The sequence below is a fragment of the Taudactylus pleione genome, unplaced genomic scaffold (genome assembly GCF_031769625.1).
Source record: "Taudactylus pleione unplaced genomic scaffold, aTauple2 ptg001990l, whole genome shotgun sequence".
NCBI lineage: Eukaryota > Metazoa > Chordata > Amphibia > Anura > Myobatrachidae > Taudactylus > Taudactylus pleione.
The window spans coordinates 1,806,787-1,826,870 of record NW_028286386.1 but is presented as its reverse complement, the minus strand read 5'-3'; the positions used below and the strand labels follow the sequence as shown (position 1 = coordinate 1,826,870).

Here is a 20,084-nt window from a genome sequence, read left to right as displayed (position 1 = left end):
TAGAGCATTTGTTCACAATGCTAATAGTATGGGGTTTTGTTGGGGGTAAGGGTCTTTGTCTAAACATAAGAAGGGATATATGGATTGAGATAGCTAGATATGGATAATCCTATGTCACTAGATAGCTGTGGGTTTCCTGGGCCAGGAGTTACAAAACCACAATTGCCTAATTCTGAGTTGCACACACAAGCAGATTGTATGGGCAGTCACCTGTGTGCAAACACCTTCCCTTATCCACATACGTTTGCCTGTCTGTACAAGCTGTGAGACGCCCAGTTTTAGCCTTCATGTATGCTTTTATACCCATTGTAATTTCCTTATACGCCACCATTGAAACTGGCACCAGCCCTATGACGGGTGTGGTTTCTCTGTCTGACCACAGCCGCTTGCATTGACATGCCCGCGCCACTTTCATAACACGACCACTGAACAGACCATTTTTGTGTGCATTATTAACCAAGTCACGGCCAGGTACACCCATCCCTTTTTCCCCCACACTTTTGATGCTGTCTGTCACGATCACAACAGCGCCTTTGTGGGTACACTGTGTAATGTACGCGCCGTAGGAGTTTTCAGAATTTATCAAGCATGTGCAGTTGCAGACAATCTCTCAACTACGTGAACATTGCCATTGCATGCGGCTCTCAATCAGGTCCCAAATGAGCAGCTTTGTAATGGCCCCAACTGGCATTACACACACTGGTTACTGAGTATTTACATATTAACGAATGAGGATTTATTTCATACACGGCAGCCCTGCAATCCGTAACTTCTTAGGATACGATTTTGCCCGTCACTGGGTTTGTCTTCCCTATTTCTGGTATAAGAAAAAGGTATTGACATGGGATATGAGGCAAAGGTGATAATGCATGAGGTGAGAAGCAAAAGTAACTACACAGATCAGCACACATTAATATAAAAGATGCACAGAAGTAACGGCAGACTGGAGGTTAGCATCAATGTGGTGGCACTATACAAATTATAATAAACACATGTAGCTCTGGTCTAACAGCACATGGTAAAGTGTGGGAACTGTACAAGTGAACAATGCTAGGAAAAGTATGTGCAATATATTTTATACGGTACTATTTCTGTGGTATAGTATTCTGCGTGGTTATTAGTAATTATGGTAATGTCATTAGACAAAACCATTCTTTTTTTTTTTTTTTTTTTTTGCTGCACATACTAGGAAAATGAGTGCTATAATAGTGGGCTAAGGTCTGTTAGCCTTTGTATTTCAGTTAATGGTATAATGTCCTATCCATCACTTGGGATAATAACGTTCCAGATTTTCTTTGCATTCAGAACCAGCCCACGGTGTCTGATGACAAGGCCAGAAGAAAATATGTAAAGCGCAAGAAAAGTGAAGTGGTTAAAGAGCATGAAGATGAATGTTTCAGCTGTGGAGATGGAGGACAGCTTGTTTCCTGCAAGAGATCAGGGTGCCCAAAAGTATACCATGCAGACTGCTTAAGTTTAACCCGTAGACCTGCTGGTAAGTAGACATTATGACATGGTTATAGTAAAGTGCGCCTTGGCAATGCTTGAGTAACTACTATGTGCTAAGAATGTTGCTCTGCTCATTGTTACTACTAATAACTGAGCATTTTTATCTCATCTAAAATAAAATGTTTAAGAAGTAAAAACAAAAAAACGCAAAGCACAAACGTGGACCTATCCATTGTTTGCAAGAGTGTCCCTCTCATGTTCTAACGCAGCATTTCTCAAAGGTTTGTAAAGTCCCTCACCGATGGTACATTTTGGACATACAATCAAGTTTTGGACAATAAGAATAAAATGGAAACCCCAATATAAAGTCATTTAAAAAAGGATTGGGCCATCACATATGGCTAGTACAGCCTTTACGCGCTGTGGCATTGAGTATACCAGTGTTTACAATTGTGTAGGAGGGATTTGGTACCGTTCTTCCACAAGAAAATTGTTCTTGTATGAATGGGGACTGCGGTGTAGTCATAACAAATATCACTTAAATTCTCAGTCTTAGATTTAGTAACTAATAAGGCCATGATAGATGGATAATATCTGTGCCATGCCCATCAAACCATTGTGCGACTAAGTGCAGAGTGTGTATGGTGGTCATTGTCATACTGGAAGATCTCCAAATAGACTCTCAGCTATTCTAGCAGCCAACTTTCTTCTACAAAGTCTTAAAGGAGGTTAATATATTTATAATTAAGAAAAGTGGTTATAGTTGTTGGGTTTATTTTTTTACATTGAGTATTGTGTTTTGGTTAGGGGTAAGGATTCCAATGTTTATACTTTAACCTAAAGCAATTTTAGTAATATCTGCAGAAAGTGCTTGCTAAACAGCTTGCTTCAGTATGACTACATACATAATGGAAAATTTCTTGTTGTTTTTCTAGGCAAGTGGGAGTGTCCGTGGCATCAGTGTGATGTCTGTAACAAGGAGGCAGCTTCCTTCTGTGATGTGTGCCCCAGCTCCTTCTGTAAGCAGCACAGAGAGGGCATGCTCTTCATTTCTAAGCTGGACGGACGGTTATCTTGCACTGAACATGACCCATGTGGGTCTCATCCTTTGGAGCCAGGAGAAATTCGGGAAATTGAATCTTCCCCTAGCACAGAAAATGAGTCCCCTGTGTCAAATAAACCAATAACAGACACCTTAACTAGCGGCAAAGAGAAAACTTCTCCAAGTAATATACAAAATTTTACACCAACAAAAGTGCTTGGGGCTCCCTCAGTGACTAGTACACCAGAATCTGGTAATGGGTTGCTGGCCCTCGGGGAGAGCTCAAAGCCTTCTGAGAAGGTTTTGGTAGCTTCTTCTGAGAAACCCTCTCTATCTGCTGGCAAAATACTTCTGACCTCTGCTGGCCAAAAGTCTTCCTCCGGTAGAAAGTTGTTTTTGGCGTCCAGTGCAAAGAAGTCTTTGCCTGCGGGAAAAGTGCTTTTGGCCTCTTTGGGGAAGAAAACTTTGTCTACTGGAAAGGTTTTGTTGGCTTCAATAGGAAAGAAAAGTCTACCTGCTGGGAATGTACTATTGACCTCTGTTGGTAAGAACTCTTCACCAGTTGGTAGTGTGCTGCTATCTCCTAGAGGGAAACCACCTATGTCAGCGGGGAAAGTTGTATTGGCAACAGCTGGAAAGTACCCGGCAGAGGCTGGGAAGGTGCTCTTGACCACCACTGTAAAACGTCAGGCAGCTGTAGAAAGACATGTTCCCGCTGATAACATCAAAGTTCTAGCAGAGAAGTCTGATCGTGTGAAAGTGGGCCAGGGTGGGCTATACTTGGAAAATTCTCTACCACGTGTTAAGAGACCACTATTCAATACCCCTAAAGATAAATGTAATAATCCTTTACAGAAACCGTTAAATCCAGTTACTGCTAAAGAGGAGCTTAATAATGGCTGCAAAAAAGGGAGCACTCCTTTCTCGAATGAGAGGCTAGTACGTATTAAAGATCAAGCCTCTGGCTCCATCTCAAAAGAGCAGTCTAAACCACCGTCAAAGAGATCATCTATTCACACTTCTCCAGAGGATCCAAATGCCTTTAAAGGAGTGTTTTCTAGGTCAGCAGAAAAAGAGAAGTATTTGAGCCCAACACCTTTAGAAAGACCTTTACATTCAATACAGAATTCATTGGTCGCTATTTTAAAACCCCAAACCAAAATCTCCAAAGAGGGACCTCCATCTGCATTTGGCAAAACTTCCAGCCATGCACCAGAAGGTGCCTCGGTAGAGAAACCTTCCCTTTCAGTTGACTTGGTAGAAACACAATCTTTAGGTGTTCTGAAAGAAGAGGCTGTTTCTGTTGACCAGGACTTTGCTACAGATTGTCAGCCACAAACCACATCTAACCTTTGTCCTGCCTTGTGTGTAACACCAGAAAAGAACTGAAATTTAGGACTAAAGTAGAGAACTGAAGGAAAGGGACTGTTGTGCCTCAAAGCGTTGTATGAATGCAGCTGCCATGTTTGCGCACAAACCAGTATTGGCGTAATCATACTGTAGACACTCAGAGCAGACTGCTACACTTTATTTTGTTTAGTTGTTGGCTTCTTTCAGGTAAGGACTCGAGAGTCACTTCACTGATGATGAACTGCTCAAGTCTTGAAAGTCATCAGTAATATGTTTTCGGTAAATGACCAGGACAAGTGCTCTCATTTGGAAGAGGCTGTCGTTTGTACTGAAAGAAAATGCAATAAGGCACTTCTGACTCTGATAATGTGTTATGTCTGCAAATAATCAAGGGTTTGATAGCAGAGAGTAGAGAGGTGCCTTATTACATGAGTTGTGTTTTAAGATGAGGATTTCAGGAAACCTTTTAATGCCAGTGGACCTCAAATGGGTTGTGTGTGCTCTTGGGATTCCTTTGTTGTTGCTGGGTCAATGGTTTAATCTTCAATTCTGTCAATGCATGCCTGAGTTGCCTCCTGCATAGTTACAGGGTGTTGTTAGAATACACATACACAAGTTTTTGTGTTTTCATGCCAAAATACGACCAGCATTACTGGGTAAATTGAAGAGCATTGCTGCAGTATTAAACTTGTTAATGTGAATCCTTCCAATACAGCAGACCCATTACATCCTATTGCATTTTCAGCAGCAGTTGTCCAGAGATGGTTTTAGAAAACGTATTTTAGAAGAATTGCGTTGATAAAATGCTGCCAAACAGTGTGATGCTTTATGGGTTGTAATGTAGCCAAACTATAGACTGGAAGTCCCATGGCCATTTTAAACAATGGAAAACTAGCGGTATGGGATAGTTTTAGCCACTGTTTGGAATCATGGGGTATAACACTGCAGATGTATACAGTCCATTGTTACCTTTTGGAGATGAAACAAGGGCTTATATGTGGTAAACATTCTGATTAGATATTATGAAGTGTACAAGTGGTGCTAGGTTACATAATCTGTCATGGGTAGTTGCTAAGAGGACATGTGACATGTAACCAATTGCGTTTAAAGTTGTCACATGCAACACAGACGGAGTAGAAGGCAGCTTTCCTCATTCTGCATATACAGGCATCCTTGGGCAGTGGCCAATAGCCAGCGCCCCCAGCTCAACGCGCACACACCACTCTCTCAACCTCCTCCACACATTAAACTCTCACCTGCCTTTGCTGGATCTGAGCAATGTCAAGCTGGGAATTATGGTGCTATGGGCAGCTGTGCTTAATGTTTTACTGTATTTTGTTTTTTTAACCTTGTGAATCTTGGCGTTGGTATCTATACCAGTGCCTCAATGATGTGAGCAGATTTTTCACACTGATTCTGTTTCTTGTTTGTCCCTCGAGTCCTGTGAACATTTGTAATTTTACCCTTCAGTGGTTTGGTTCAGAGTTGGTAGGACTCTCATTTAATTTTTATTTTGTAATAAACTAGACCATTGTGATTTTAAACCATTTTAAATGCATGGGTTTGGAGAATTGTGCTGTGTGTGTGATTTCTTCCCCCCCACTGTTTAGTTGTGGTTGGCACAAAAGGATTTTATTTCCTCCAGTTCAGCCATTGCCCCAGCAGAGGTTTATATATTTTAATGGCGGCACTCAGGAGACTTTTATCAATAGGTGAGCCTCTGTGCTATCACCTATTGATAAGTCTTCTACGGAATTTGGAGAGATATATATATATCTCCTAATTCCGTATCTATAAATATTATACACCACTGATCACTGTTCTCATGTAGATGCTGGAATGGATTCCCCTTCATTCATCAGGTTTGTTCTTTACAGCGTGTGTGGCTGGTATCTCCATTTGTGTATCAGTGGGAGAGCATGTGTTGCAGTATGACTGTGCCAACTCAATGCCAACATTAGGTCTTTGAGTGATACGAAAGCTGGTTTAGTGAGGTCATTGCTTCTGTGAAGTCAGCTTGAAGCTTTGAGAAACGCATCTCATTGCGACACTTGATGCAGCCTTCCTTTGTACAGAATGTCCAGGCAACACAAACGAGTCAGTCTTGCACATTAGAAAGCACATAAAAGTGGCTTACATTGGCCATGTTCTCTTTATAGACAAGGGTATGAGTAGAGTTTAGAAGGGGAGATGTAAAGTCGATGGTTTTATTTGTGCATAACTCAATCCTACAACTATTATTTGGAAACAAAGTACCATACACCCAGGCAGAGCGGACATTCGACATATGCCATCCAAGTTGTCCATTCTTGTAGGTGTTTTTAACCCAGTCAGGGTTGGTACTATTTGAGGACTGCCAATGACAAAAAGACTGCACTCTACATCTGGGATAAACCCCTTCAACATACCACCATTGTCCATCACTCCACATTCACTGGTGCTACCCTGCTCTATAAAACTGATAGAGAGCGCTCTACTGAATCTCCATCCTACTGACTGTGCTAAAGGACGATCAGAACTGTCTGATACGGGGTACAATACGGTCCATTGTGTGTTGGAAAGGCGGCATGTATGAAACAGGTGTTCCTCACACTTTCTTTTTTTTCTTTTTGTTACTTTTGTTTCTCTGTAACTAGGTTCTTGCATTTCCTGTCACTAGTGGAAGGTGGTTATGCCCCTTCTGTGAATATGTACTGTAATTCTTTGTATATAGAAGAAAACACAATACTGTAAAGTTAAACATTACTCTAGTTTCCTCTCTGTACTGTCTTATTGTGTGGTGTTTGGGTTTCTGCAGGAACAATACCACATTTATAAGTTGTCTGTCTAAAATATAGTTTACTCACCCTTCAGCTTTCACCCCCCCACATATTACACTTGTCTTTCATTGTTTAGAAAGTAATTGTATCTGTGTGTTTTGTTCTTACAAAGATGTGAAATGTGAAACAAGGTTTCAAGGACTGAGTCACTGGTGGAATGTGGAACTTCGGCAATTTCTAATGTGTGATAAACAACTTTGGTTATGCTGGCCATACACGCTACAATTATCGGGGCGATCCGCCTGATATCAGCGGATCGCCCCGATAATTGTAGCGTGTGTGCGGGCGACCGAGGGTTAAATATTGCTCGGTCGGGCATGCAGGATTGTACAGCATGCCCGTTCGATGCGATATTTACCCGGTAACTGTCGGCCGCATCGGACGGAACAGGGAAATGTCTTCTCCCCCGGGGGCGGAGCGCGGATGTCGGGCTATACACTGTGAGATTTCTCTCACAGTGTATGCCGGCAACATCTGCGGCTGGCAGCCGGCCAGATAAAATGTCTGTCGGTCTGACAGACATTTTATCTGGCTGTGTATGCCCATCATTAGTAATTCCATCCAATCAGGTTTCAATAGTATTTATATATTGTTTTTCTTGTACACTATGAGGGGAATTTTATTAGGTGCGAATTTGCAAAAAGCGTTAAACTCGCACACTTTGCCTTCATGCATGCACTCGAGATACGCAAAATTTAATTAAAAATGCCCATTCGCACTACTCGCAGCAAGTGTGCAGATTTTGTCCAAAAAGTGAACAGGAAAATTATCGTAAAAAAGTGGGGAGACCTCCAGGACCCCAAAAAAGTGAATACTCATTAGCAGAACTAAGTAGTATGCTTTTAAAAGGTGTCAAATGGCTGATTTGTGCATTTTTATTTTTATTTTATTTAAAAGCTGTAGAATTTTGTTTAATTACAAAGGAATGAAACAGTACATGCAAAAAAAAAAAGTAAAATAAAAAAGATGCGTTTGGACAAGTTTGAGGTGACTTAAAAAAATGTAGAAAACAATGAAAAAGCTATTTTTCATTAAAAACTTTCATTAAATTTGGGGTGCATTATTTAGCTGAAGAGCTTATTTTGGGGTAATTTTGAGGCCATTCATTTTTTTTTCACCCCAAAAATTACACGTAATTAATATCCAATTAAGATAATTAAAAACTTCCAAATGCTTAATTAGTCATTAAAGGGGCATGTTCCCAAGCGGTTCTGAAGCAAGTCCCAACATTTTTACCTTTTTAAAATAAAGATTTTCCCTACCTTTTCACCAGCTTAGGGGGGTGCAAACAAAAACAGACAAATTTACTCTGGAAAAGAGATGCGAGTTTGAAATTGAATAGGAAATGTAATTTGCAATGTGAATTTGATGTGAATTCTCCCCACGGGACCAAACTCATCTAATTCAGTTCCCCTCAAAGTGTTTGATGAAAGTCCATACACTGTAAGCAAGTATATATGCCTGTTACACCAAGCAACCAGAGAAAAAACACATTGCCGCTAACTATATTAGAGTGAATAGCCTGCAGCTCAGGGGGGTGTACAGTCCCCTAAAATTATGATAGTCCACAATATAAAAGCACCACCAATTCCTCTGTCAGTGATGATACACCTATACTCAATTGGGTGCAGGATTTTGGGCGCCAAAGATTTACGTCTGCCTCGCAACCAGTTTTGAATTACCGCGGGTATGCGCTCTCACTGTTCCCGCAGGATTCAATTTAAAACAAAATTGGTTTCAAACCTTTGTGCCCCAAACCTGCTGGGGAGAACATGAAAAAAGATGCATCCGTGAAACACCCGGGCACTCGCCAATGTGTTACAGCTGCTTCTCTGCTGTACCTGGCTGCCACATGCTTCACATTCCTGTCAGTAACTGGGGAGGGAACATCACACACACACACACACACACACACACACACACACACACACTCTCTCTCTCTCTCTCTCTCTCTCTCTCTCTCTCTCTCTCTCTCTCTCTCTCTCTCTCTCTCTCTCTCTCTCTCTCTCTCTCTCTCTCTCTCTCTCTCTCTCTCTCTCTCTCTCTCTCTCTCTCTCTCTCTCATATATTACAAGCTTCCAATTGCTTAACTAGTCATTAGGGGGGTATCTTGCACCCAATTGAAAAGCAAAAAATCTTGCTCTCTGACTTTTAAAAGGTCCAAAAGCAAACATGAATCACAAAACTAACATACATTGCAGCAATGTACGCACCCACAAAATGCAAGATTTATTTAGAAATGACGATTCGTGGGACTCGTACCTATGTCGTTTGACTATTCTACAAAGAGCGACCTGACAGAAGTGCCTGAAAAAAATGGGAAACTCATCCTGGACCCCAAAATGTGGCAACTGATATAGCGGCACCATATAAGAAGGCTGTTAGTGGCCATAAGGAAATATTGGAGTTTCTTAAAGGTGTCAAATGACTGTTTGCATTTTTATTAATGGTTGAAAACTAATAAGCGTTTTTCACAAAATTAATGTCTTTATAGTATTTTGGGGTACAGAAACCACTTGGCTCCCATCGGCAAGTTTTAAAACCCCGCTCCCATCAATACACCTCATCACACCTGTCCCACATAATTTACACCTCATCACACCTGTCCCACCTAATTTACACCTCATCACACCTGTCCCACCTAATTTACACCTCATCACACCTGTCCCACCTAATTTACACCTCATCACACCTGTCCCACCTAATTTACACCTCATCACACCTATCCCACCTAATTTACACCTCATCACACCTGTCCCACCTAATTTACACCTCATCACACCTGTCCCACCTAATTTACACCTCATCACACCTGTCCCACCTAATTTACACCTCATCACACCTGTCCCACCTAATTTACACCTCCACACACCTGCCCCACCTAATTTACACCTCCACACACCTGTCCCACGTCGTTTAAACCCATTTATTGGCCAAATTATGCTATTTAATCTTCTAAGTGCTTGATCATTTATTGGGAGGGGTGTACCAGAGGTATTGCACAGTGTCCCTACATTTTTACCTAAACAAAAAAAAAAAAGAATTTAACTACCTTTTCGCCTGCTCGGGGGTGTTCACAAAAATGGTTATTCCTTTATCATCCATCTGGGGGATGCCATTACTTCTGGGTTATGCATTGTGAAGGATGTAGTCGGACACTAGCTAGTTGAAACTGGCTCCCACCCCCTATATAACCCCTCCCCTTCCACTGTAAGCTCCGTCTTGTTTTTAGTGGCTTGGAGTAAGGCGCTGGGTAGGTCCTAGCTTTTAGTTGGGTTTTATTTCTATATTTTGATATTTTTGTTTGGGTACTTAGTTCCTGGCGACAAGCACTGAGTAGGAGTTATATAGGTTAAAGGTCTGTGTGAACCCTGTATCTCACTCTAAAGATGGCCCCTGAGAGAGTCCCCAAACTACAGAGTCCCTGGGTGTCTCTCTCCATGTCAGACACACATCTGAGGTAAGACTTGTTACAGAAAGTATAAAAATCTTATTACCATTATGTAGTGCTACCCCGCACACTGCCTTGAGCAGATTGGCCGGATTTATTACTTACATGCACTATACAGCCGGCTTGTCTCACACCTCCCGAACTTTCACAGCACCACACCGCTATCAGTCCCTGGTGGTTTCCTTGTTGGGCCGCCGGAGGGGTTACATAGCTGCAACATGCTGCTTGCTTTGAGGCGAGAAGAGCTTGCTGCGTTCCAGGACGTGGCGCCGCTGCACGTGTAGTCGCACAGCGGGTGACGTCACCAGGCCGGGACGCGTGTAGTCTCTGCGGAGCTCAGGTGTCCTGAGTGAGCAGGATGCTACGGCTGGCAACACCTCCCCAAGGTATTATTAGTAGTTCAAGCTGCTGCAAAGCCAGACATGAGAACATCTGAAGTCTGTGTGGAGGAGCTCACAGCAGATACTGGGGGATAGAGGCTGACAAGTTAAGCAGTGAACTAGGATTATTACTTTTATGTATTTAACCCAGTGTTTTCTGGGTTTATAGATATATAGTCATCTTTTATTGCACTGTTTTCTCAGAAATTTAGGCAGTAACATACAGGGGGGGTATGTGAGATTTATTTACCTTTTTGGGGTTTTTTTGCAAAGAATTTGGTCTTTTAAGAACCATGGGGTTTTTTGCATTTAACCAATGGATGAATAGTGTCCTAATTAGTCTCTCTTTTTTTCCATTTAATCAGTGCTACACTATTTCCATGGGAATTTAGGTAGCTATCTGTTTTGATTAGATAAGCCAGACTAGGGTTCCAAAAAAATAGGGATCAGTCACTGTTTATTCTTGTATTGAATGTGAGAAAAAATTGCCAAAAAGTACGGACCCAGGGTCGCTCTTGCTGGTTGTTCACAGGGGGTTACATTATCAGGATGTTCGGCTGAACCCAGTGGTGCCTGATTGGGCCAGATCTTTGGCTGACGCCATAGGTGAATTACGTCACTTTCAGGAAAATTAGATACCCTGTGCTCAAGCTCCTCCTTTGTCTAATCAGTAGAGCTCAGATAGGCCCAGAATATTGGATACCGTCTGCAGGGGCCATAGCCGTTAAAAGACTTTGAAGCCATTCCTCAGTAGATTTTCCTGGAGAAGAGGCTTCAGCTGCTTCCCAGGAAGAAGGACAATTGGATTATGACTGGGAAGACGCATCAAACTGAGAGGGTGACTCCCATTCGGATTCAGGAGTTTCTATGTTGATGTGGTCAGGGAAACTCTGCAGTTACAGGAAGCAGTTATTCCAGAGACTAGTTCTATTTCTTTAAACAGAAGAGGCAGCTGTGTATTATAAACACTTAGTCTATTATAACACGTAGTGTAATTTATGAAACAGTAAAAAAGCAGTTATCTGCATAAAGTGGACTGAACATCTATTTTTTTTCATCCCTGCAGGTATGTAATCCATTCTCAAGCTGCACATTATCACTATTGCTTTGCAATTCAGTCTCACTCAGATCAGCTGTGTTTTCATCGGGGTCTATAGGGATCAACAGGGATACTATGGGGATATTATGGTTGGAAGACCAGTCACCAAACAGTTAAAGCTTCTGCTCCTGGAATGCCCCGGGTCCTCCTCCATATATACCCCGCCCCTAGCCATAGGGCTTCAGTTGTTCATTTTGTGCTGCAGGATCAAGATGCACCTTTGTAACCGGGACTGCTCAGAGCAGTCCTAAGCTTTTATTTTATGCTTTCTGAGTTGGCAGTTCTGCAACTCCATCTACCTCTGCCGGGCTGCAACATCAGTGATTGTGATGGTGTTTTTGGCGGGTCGCAGCTGAGCTTAGCTGCAATGCTGCGATCTGGACTGCATAGGGTTCTTGGAGATGTCAGGTAAGGTGGTTCTTCGCTTATGAAGAATCGAGTGCAGCAGTCCTTGCTTTTGGTGTCGGACAAACACCAGAAGCCGCTGCTGTCGGGGCCTGGGATTCTCCGCCTCCTCACTACACCAGCCAGGCCCTTATTGTCTGATGCTGGGGATCGGCAGCAGACGCTATGTGCTACCACGAGGCCAGCGTACCCAGCTGGTTAACGCAGCTTAAGGGAGGTAGGTGTTCCCCCAACTCAGACGCAGGTTATTGCACGTCTGGGTTGCTCCACCTATCCTCCATGTGTATATGAGATGCTCACTGTCCATGCTCAGTATGCCCTGTAGCTGTTGGTCTCAGGAGGGTCTGGATCAGTCTCCCTGTATACCTCTCCCTTGGTTAAGGTATACGGTGCTCTACGTTCTACCATTCATTTGTGTTGCTGTAGTTGATTTAGAGATGATTGTATCATATTACATATGCATTGAATGTGACTGCTAGCTGCTGTATTGACATTGTCTTTAATTTCTGTCTCAGTTATAACTATCACTGTTTTCTCTCCATCCTCTTGGGGTGGGGGTTTCTTTCTGAGTACTTAACATTCATTAAAGATATTTTTGAAGGTGGTCACATTGCATTGTTACCTTTTATACGTATATATGCTAAGCGTAAAGGGAAAAGAGTTCAGGCAGGTTTTATTTATGACTGTTGTTATAACGATCACTGCTATTTCTCCATTTGACCCTCAACTACCAGGATATGTAGGGGTTAAATTGTACTTCACATTTACTTGTGAATACTTAGCTGCCCATCCCCCTCTCCTAATTAATTGGAGGCACTCAGCTGCAATTGATCATGGAAATGTTTGCTGAGGGGAGATTTGGGCCCTCTCTGAGTATACCTTTCTACTAGGACCAAGGTATATAGCACTAGAATCCTACCAACTTTTTTGCTTGTATAAGGTGATTTAGTGCCGATTTTGTAAGTATATTTATATGCATTGCACTTATATCCTATCAATGTGATTGCGATTTAGTGCCCATTTGCAAATAAATATGCATGTAGATCCTACCAAACATATGCGTTTAGGTAGTTGATTTTAATGCCCTTTTGCAAATATATTATAGGCAATTTGTGACTTATGCTAACTGCTGTAAAATAAATAAAGTTGTTTTCTTCTGTTTTTTCCTAACCCCAACTACCTGGTGTATAGGGGTTAGAGAGTACTTCACATTTATTATCTGTGAGAAGGGTCACATTGCATTTTTAACCCTTCACTGGTTGTAGGTTACTTGCAAGTATTTTCCATGACTCAGGACAAGGGTAAACAGGAGACTTGTCCCTGTGCTGGTTTCATGTTAATCCTGTTCAGTTGGCCTCTCAGGATTTCATACAGGATAGACTGTGTTGATTGTTGTACACCACAACAATCCACCTCGCCCTCACCTGTTCAGGGGTCACCTTGAATGTCCTCCTGGTCTCAGGTTATGATGCAGTTAGTGGACCGCTTATCAGCCCTCACACTGCCTCCCCCTTTGGATTACCCACAATGAGTACAGCCTGATATGTTTCCTCTTCTCATACATGCTTTCTGGATGGTGGGTTATGTCCACTCAGTTCAGAATGTGGCTTTGTTTCTACCTATCTATTTGAAGGAGGCATCAGCTGTCTAAGCATATAGATGGACTGTGCCATCCTCTCAGTCCACCCTGCTTTCAGATTCTGATGTATCATCTGAGGAGGCAGAGGATACACAGGTTTCTCCCTCTGGGCCTATTTCAGAGAGGAGGAGCGTCAGTCATCAGTGGATGTTCCTCTCTAGCAGGGGCGGTTAATTCAATCCTCATTATAGAAGATGAAGTACTGGCTCCTAAAACCTAATAAACCTGGTGTTCAGACACCAGAAGGTGATTAGGCTGGATTCCCTCAATCTGAACAGCTTACTGAGTTTATGGGGAAAGCATGGTACACTCCAGGTAAACTGTTCCAGATTCCAAAAAGACATGTCTTTTTACCCTCTCCCACAGGGAGAATGCATTTGGTGAGAAATCCCCCTTCCTACTAGGGATTCTTACATAATACCTTCCTAAAAGGTAACTCCCCCATCAGATCCTATCAAGGCCATTCATGCCCTGCTAAATTCAGGGGTGATAATCCCCGGATTTATTACTCAGATTTCTTTTTGATTCAGAAGCTAAACTGGTCTCATCGCTCTATTTTGAATCTGAAGTCTCTACAGCTTAATCCATGTGCCAAAGTTCCATATGGAGACCCTATGGTCAATTATGCTGGCAATGGAACTTGGGGATTTCATGGTTTTCTGGAAATACAGGATGCATATCTGCAGGTGTTTACCAAGATAATGGCGGTTATGACTACTCCTGTCAGAAGGAATCATGATACTGCCATACTTGGACGACCTCCTGATATTGGCAGTCTACGGAGGTGATACAACATCATCTCCAGCTGACCACTGGCTGTCTACAGGAGCATGGCTGGATAATCAATTGGGAAAAGTCTTCCCTTTCTCCAACACAACAGATTGTACATCTGGGGGTTATACTGGATTCCCTGCCACAAAGGATCTTTCTATTAGTGGACAAGTTTTCGGCTCTACAATTGCGGGTGCGCAAATTGCTCCCGCAATCAGAGAGGATCCATTCACTCAGCAATGCAGATCATGGGGTCCATGGTATCCACCTTCAACATGGTGGAATATGCCCAGTTCCATTCCAGGCCTCTACAAAAATTGATTATCTTCAGGTGGAACAGACTGCATCATCTTATAAGGTCTCAGAGGATCCTTCTCACTCCAGAGGTTCATCACTCCCTGTGGTGGCTGAGAAAGGATCATCTAAACAAAGGGTGACCGTTCTGGATTCCAAATTGGGTGCTTCTCACACACGGACGCTAGCCTTTGCGGATGCGGGGGCAGTGACAAGTCAACGCACCTTCCAGGGAAGATGGACAAATGAAGAAAGTCATCTGCCAATAAACATTCTGGAACTGTGAGCAGTATACAGAGCACTGACCATGGCACATGACCTGCTCCAGGGCAGCCGGTCCAGATCCAATCTGACAATGCGACTACAGTGGTCTACCTCAATCATCAGGGAGGCACAAGAAGTTATGCAGCCATGAAAGAAGAGAGAAGATTCTCATTTGGGCAGAACGTCATCTTCCGGCATCTGCAATATTCATACCGTGAGTGCTAAATTGGGAAGCAGACTTCCTAAGTCGCCAGGACATACACACCGAAGAGTGGTTTCTCCATCTGGGAGTGTTTCAGCTGCTGACAAACAAATGGCATCATGCCACAACCACAAGGTCCCCAAGTATGAGTCCAGGTCTAGAGACCCATCCGCAGCATTCGTGGATGCACTGGCAGTAAGATGAGACTACAAGCTGGCGTATCGATTTCCTCCAATTTCTGTACTCCCAAGAGTTCTCAGAAAATTCAAGCAGGAAGGTGGAATGGTAATACTGGTGACTGCGGCTTGGCCCACACGTCATTGGTTCACCGACATACAGAATCTGTCCATATACAGTCCTTATCCTCTTCCTCTATGGCAGGATCTGCTAACGCAGGGTACTTGCCGACTTCCGGACTTACCTCGTCTGGCTTTGATGGCATGGCTCTTAAATCTTCCATCCTAACAGAAAAAGTTTTTTTCCAGTTCTGTAATTCAAACGATGCTTAGGGCACGGAAGCCTGCCTCTGCCCGCATCTACAGATGTGTCCACATCTATCCTCTGTGTGCTACAAGTTGTGCCACACGACGCGGGAGCTCAGTGTGACTCGGTAGTGCAGAGCGTCTTTTTGTGCGTTTTTTTTACTTCAAATGCGTCTCATTCACAGAACGATGCGAAAAGATAGCACAAGCAGCTTCTGCTGATTAAAATGATATGCAGCATGTTTATGTTCTGTGTGTGACTGGGTGTATCTGCATGCAAAATGCTACGTTAGTGTCAGCAGCTAGAACACTGTAACGTAGTGTTTAGCATGCAGATACACCCGCAGGCACACAGGGAAGCTGCATATTTTAATCATCAGAAGCTTCTTGTGCTATCTATTCACAGATGCATTTGAAGGTAAAAGGACACACGAAAATAGGCTCTGCGCTACTGAGTCACACTATGGCATGGCACGACTAGAAGGGCTGTTTAACGTGCCAGAAGGCTAGATGTATGTGGACCCATCTGTATTACAGAGTTTGGTATGCCTTTGATCAATGGTGTTCCCATAGGAAATTTGATACTAAAATATTCAGGATTTCCAGGGTACTGGCTTTTCTTCAGGCGGGATTAGACAAAGGTCTCCGCCTGCCAACTTTGGTTTCAGAAGAAGATTGCTTCAATACCAGATGTTAGAATTTTTTTTTTGTCCAAGGCGTTCTGCGAGTTCAGCCTCCTTTTTGTTCCATCGGTAGCACCGTGGGATTTGTCTTTGGTTCTTAAGGGGCTACAGGCTCCCCAGTTAAACCATTGGAATCTGTGGATTTGAAGTAGTTAACAGCAAAGGCACTTTTTCTTCTTGACATTTCTTCTGCTCACAGAGTCTCTGATTTGGCAGCACTATCTAGTCGCTCTACATTTTTGATTTTTCACCAGGATAAGGCTGTTTTTCGTACAAGGGAGGGTTACCTTCCTAAGGTAGTATCCCATTTTCATGTGAATGAAGAAATTTATTGTTCCAGTCTTTCAGGCTCCAGACCTCTCTGTAGCTGAAACCTCCCTGGATGTAGTTCCTGATCTCTGTATCTATGTAGAGTGTACATACTCTGTCAGAAAATCAGATGATCTTTTAGTATTCGTATATATGGTTTTCACAAACGAGGATGGCCACGTTTGGGCGACGAGTTCTCCTTTCTGCTTAGGGGCTTCCCCCCACCCTAGGGGAACTGCTTTTGGACATCCCTGTGGATCCCTATAGACCCAGAAGAAGAAAATTTTAGTTATGGTAGACTTTTTTTTTTTTTTTCCTTTAAACACATTTTTACTATATTTTCAGAAATGAAAAAAACGTAATCACAGTAATTGAAAAGAACAGACCTGTACATCCGCCCCCCAAAAAAATGGGGGGGAAGGTGAACCCCACAAAGCAGTGAGACCTAGTCAATATACTGTAAAATAGACTCATAAGACACATGTCAAAATCAAACAAATAAAATATCTTAATATACAATCAAGTCATAAATATATAACTTGACTGAGATGAACATAATCTAAATCATATTACATATAAGAAAAACAATAAAATAGAGAGCAAAGCAAAAAAGGGGGAGACAAAAGGGGAAAAGGAAGAGGGGGAGGGAGAGTCCACTTGCATTTCAATTGTTATACAATTCAAGACAATTTTCTGTATAAATACCATTCGGTTGTCTCGAATAATTTCAATATGGATGCTTGTTTATGTGAGTCAAGCTTATCAATAGAAACTCCATTTTCTATAAAACTTAACCCCCTTCTCAATATCCGGTAAAGTTGCTCGCCTATCATAATACATTACTTGTAAAAGTAAACATTTAACCGAGCTAAAGGGGGAGTTTTCACTGTCCAATTTTGCATTATGAACTTTTTCGCCACTGCGATAATGGTAGTAAGCAGAGGAAGCAATGTCTTTTTATGCGGGCCTAGAAACCAATTGTCGAAATTAGAACATAGCAAAGCCAATGGATCTGCACACAATCGCAAAGAGAACAGGTCATTTATAAAAAAACATTACTTAGCCCCAAAATTTACGAATCTATCCGCTTTCCCATATATTATGAAAAATAGTAGAAGTAGTAAAATGGAACTTGGGACATTGACCTGTATCTTCAGCAACCATATGCCTCTGGGCTTCTGAAATATAAATGCGATGTAATATTTTAACATGGGTTTCTTGTAAAGAAATAGAAGTAAGGTAACGGTGTGTAGAATCATAAAATATTAGGAGAGGTTCCTGATTCTCCAAAGAAGGAATTAATATTTCCAACTATTCACTGTAGTTGACCAAAAAGAGGTCGCATGACATTGTACTAAAAGGGAAGTGAGCCATCTAGTTTTATAATTTAAAGTAGCAAGTGAGGTTAGCAAAGAAACAAGATCGTATTTTTCATTACCACCAAGCAAGGGGGGAGGGAAAGAACATGCAAAGTGCCAGGCTTGCAAGTAGAGAAATAAAATGTTCATTAGGAATATTGTATTTATCTTTGAGACTTTGAAAGGAAAACATAGTGCCACCTGGATCAAAGATATTACGAATAGCAGCAATACCTTTAGAGCACCATTGTAAAAAAATAGCGTTATCAAGTCCTGAAGAAAAGAGAGGATTTCCCCAAAACGTGGTAAACCCAGAGCTACCGGGATAACGTTTTAAACTATGATGAACAGCTAACTAAGAAAAATGTCTCCCTAAAAAGGATATTGTTCAATATGTCATGGGGGATAGATTACCTAGGAGAATGTAATAATGCACATGGTGAAAAAGGACTAGTTCTAAAGAGTAGTTAGAGTAAGGGCTATGTCCATAAATCAATCCACAGCATAGTGAAAAAACACTGCTCTAGTAAAATTAATCAAATCTGGAACCCCTAGACCCACCTGAGTGCGAGGTAATTGAAGTTTTGCCAAAGAGGCCCAGGGTTTTTTATGTTTGAATTATGGTAGATTTACTTAGATAACTACTTTTCTTCAAGGTCCATAGGGTCTACAGGGCACCCACCCTGATGCACCTGGCTTCATTGGGTTATTTTCTTCCGGTCACAGATTCCCTCATCTTATGTAAGTCCTTCTGGTATACGATTGTTCTTCTCTTTCCTTCTCCTGCCTTGAGGCTTGTTTTGTAAACTGAAGTCATATGGCTAGGACGGGGTATATATGGAGGAGGACCCAGGATATTCTGGGAGCAGAAGCTTTAACTGTTTGGTGCCTGGTCTTCCAACCATAATATCCCCTTGGTATCCCTGTGGAACCTTATGGACCTCGAAGAAAAGGCATTATCTAGGTAAACCTACCATAACTCAATTTTTTTTTAAAGTATGTAATCCATTCTCAAGCTGCACGTTATCAGTCTTTCTTTGCAATTCAGTCTCTCTCAAATCAGCTGTTTTGTTTTTTTGTTGTTTTTTCTAACCACTTAACTAATTTTTTTCCAAAACCCGCTCAAATTGTCAGGTTTTTTTATGACTGAATTAGGTCAAGAACATCTTTTTAAAACTTATCCTACACGATTTTATAATTTTTTTTTTAACACTATGGCCGGTATTAAATTTGGAGCGAATAGTCCGAAGCCGGACTTTTCGCCATCATCGGAGGTTTTGCCGGCGAAAACTAATCGCGCGTGTCCCCGCATATTCCCGTATTCAATTCCAAATTGGGGAAAACGGGACCCGACGAAAATGAAATTGGCGATAAGTACTGTCTTTTTTGGGGAAATCAGCCTGACACCCCCTAAAGATGATCTGACATGGGGGTTCACTATGGGTACCCCCAAATAGACCTGCTAAAGGTATTTGGGGTTTTTAAATGGTCTCAATAGGCGCTATTTAGCATCTTTGGGACAGTGGTGAAGAATAGCATTTAGCAACTTTTTTTGTAGTCCCATCAAATTTGGGGTACATGAAAATGGGTGCAAGCATATTTTAAAATTGCATTAAAAAGCGCCAAAAACGCACCTTCAGCAAACGCCTGCAATCCAAAAAAAACCTCCCCCATACTTGCAGACCCTACCAAAGGGTATTTTGCTAGTTTTTGCCTATATATTCAAAGTGCTTTTTTGGGGTGTCCTTTGTTTTCCCAGCGCTTTTTGACGCAATTAGCGTCAAGGGGGGTGTCCAGAGGGTGGTTGTCACAAATTTGCACCCCAAATCTGCACTTTATTCCTCCGGGTATTCATTGGCAAATCTTTTCCGCTGGTTAGAATGCGCAAACTTCAGACAAATTGTAAACTGGGATAAGTGGAATCGACGAAAATGACATCATTGGCAAAAAAGTTTTGAAGAGAACTGCTTTACACTGCCTAATTGAATACGGCCCTAAACCATAAAAATATAAATTTTGACGGTATACTGTAATGATAGCTGTTGACAGGTGTACCATTGATGGTCAATGGGGCAAACATCGATAGA

General features: G+C 42.1%; 1 protein-coding gene across 7 annotated transcripts in view; it reads left to right on the top strand.

Moving 5' to 3' along the window:
* The window catches only part of NSD1 (nuclear receptor binding SET domain protein 1), a 116,702-nt gene extending 111,317 nt beyond the window's left edge, over positions 1–5,385 (top strand). For all 7 annotated transcript variants that reach the window (XM_088465527.1, XM_088465525.1, XM_088465524.1 and 4 more), the window contains 2 exons: positions 1,306–1,495; positions 2,385–5,385. In XM_088465527.1, the coding sequence (XP_088321653.1) occupies positions 1,306–1,495; positions 2,385–3,880 (1,686 nt within the window). In that variant the 3' untranslated portion in view covers positions 3,881–5,385. The remainder of the gene's footprint in view (positions 1–1,305; positions 1,496–2,384) is intronic.
* The last annotated feature ends 14,699 nt before the right edge of the window (positions 5,386–20,084 follow it).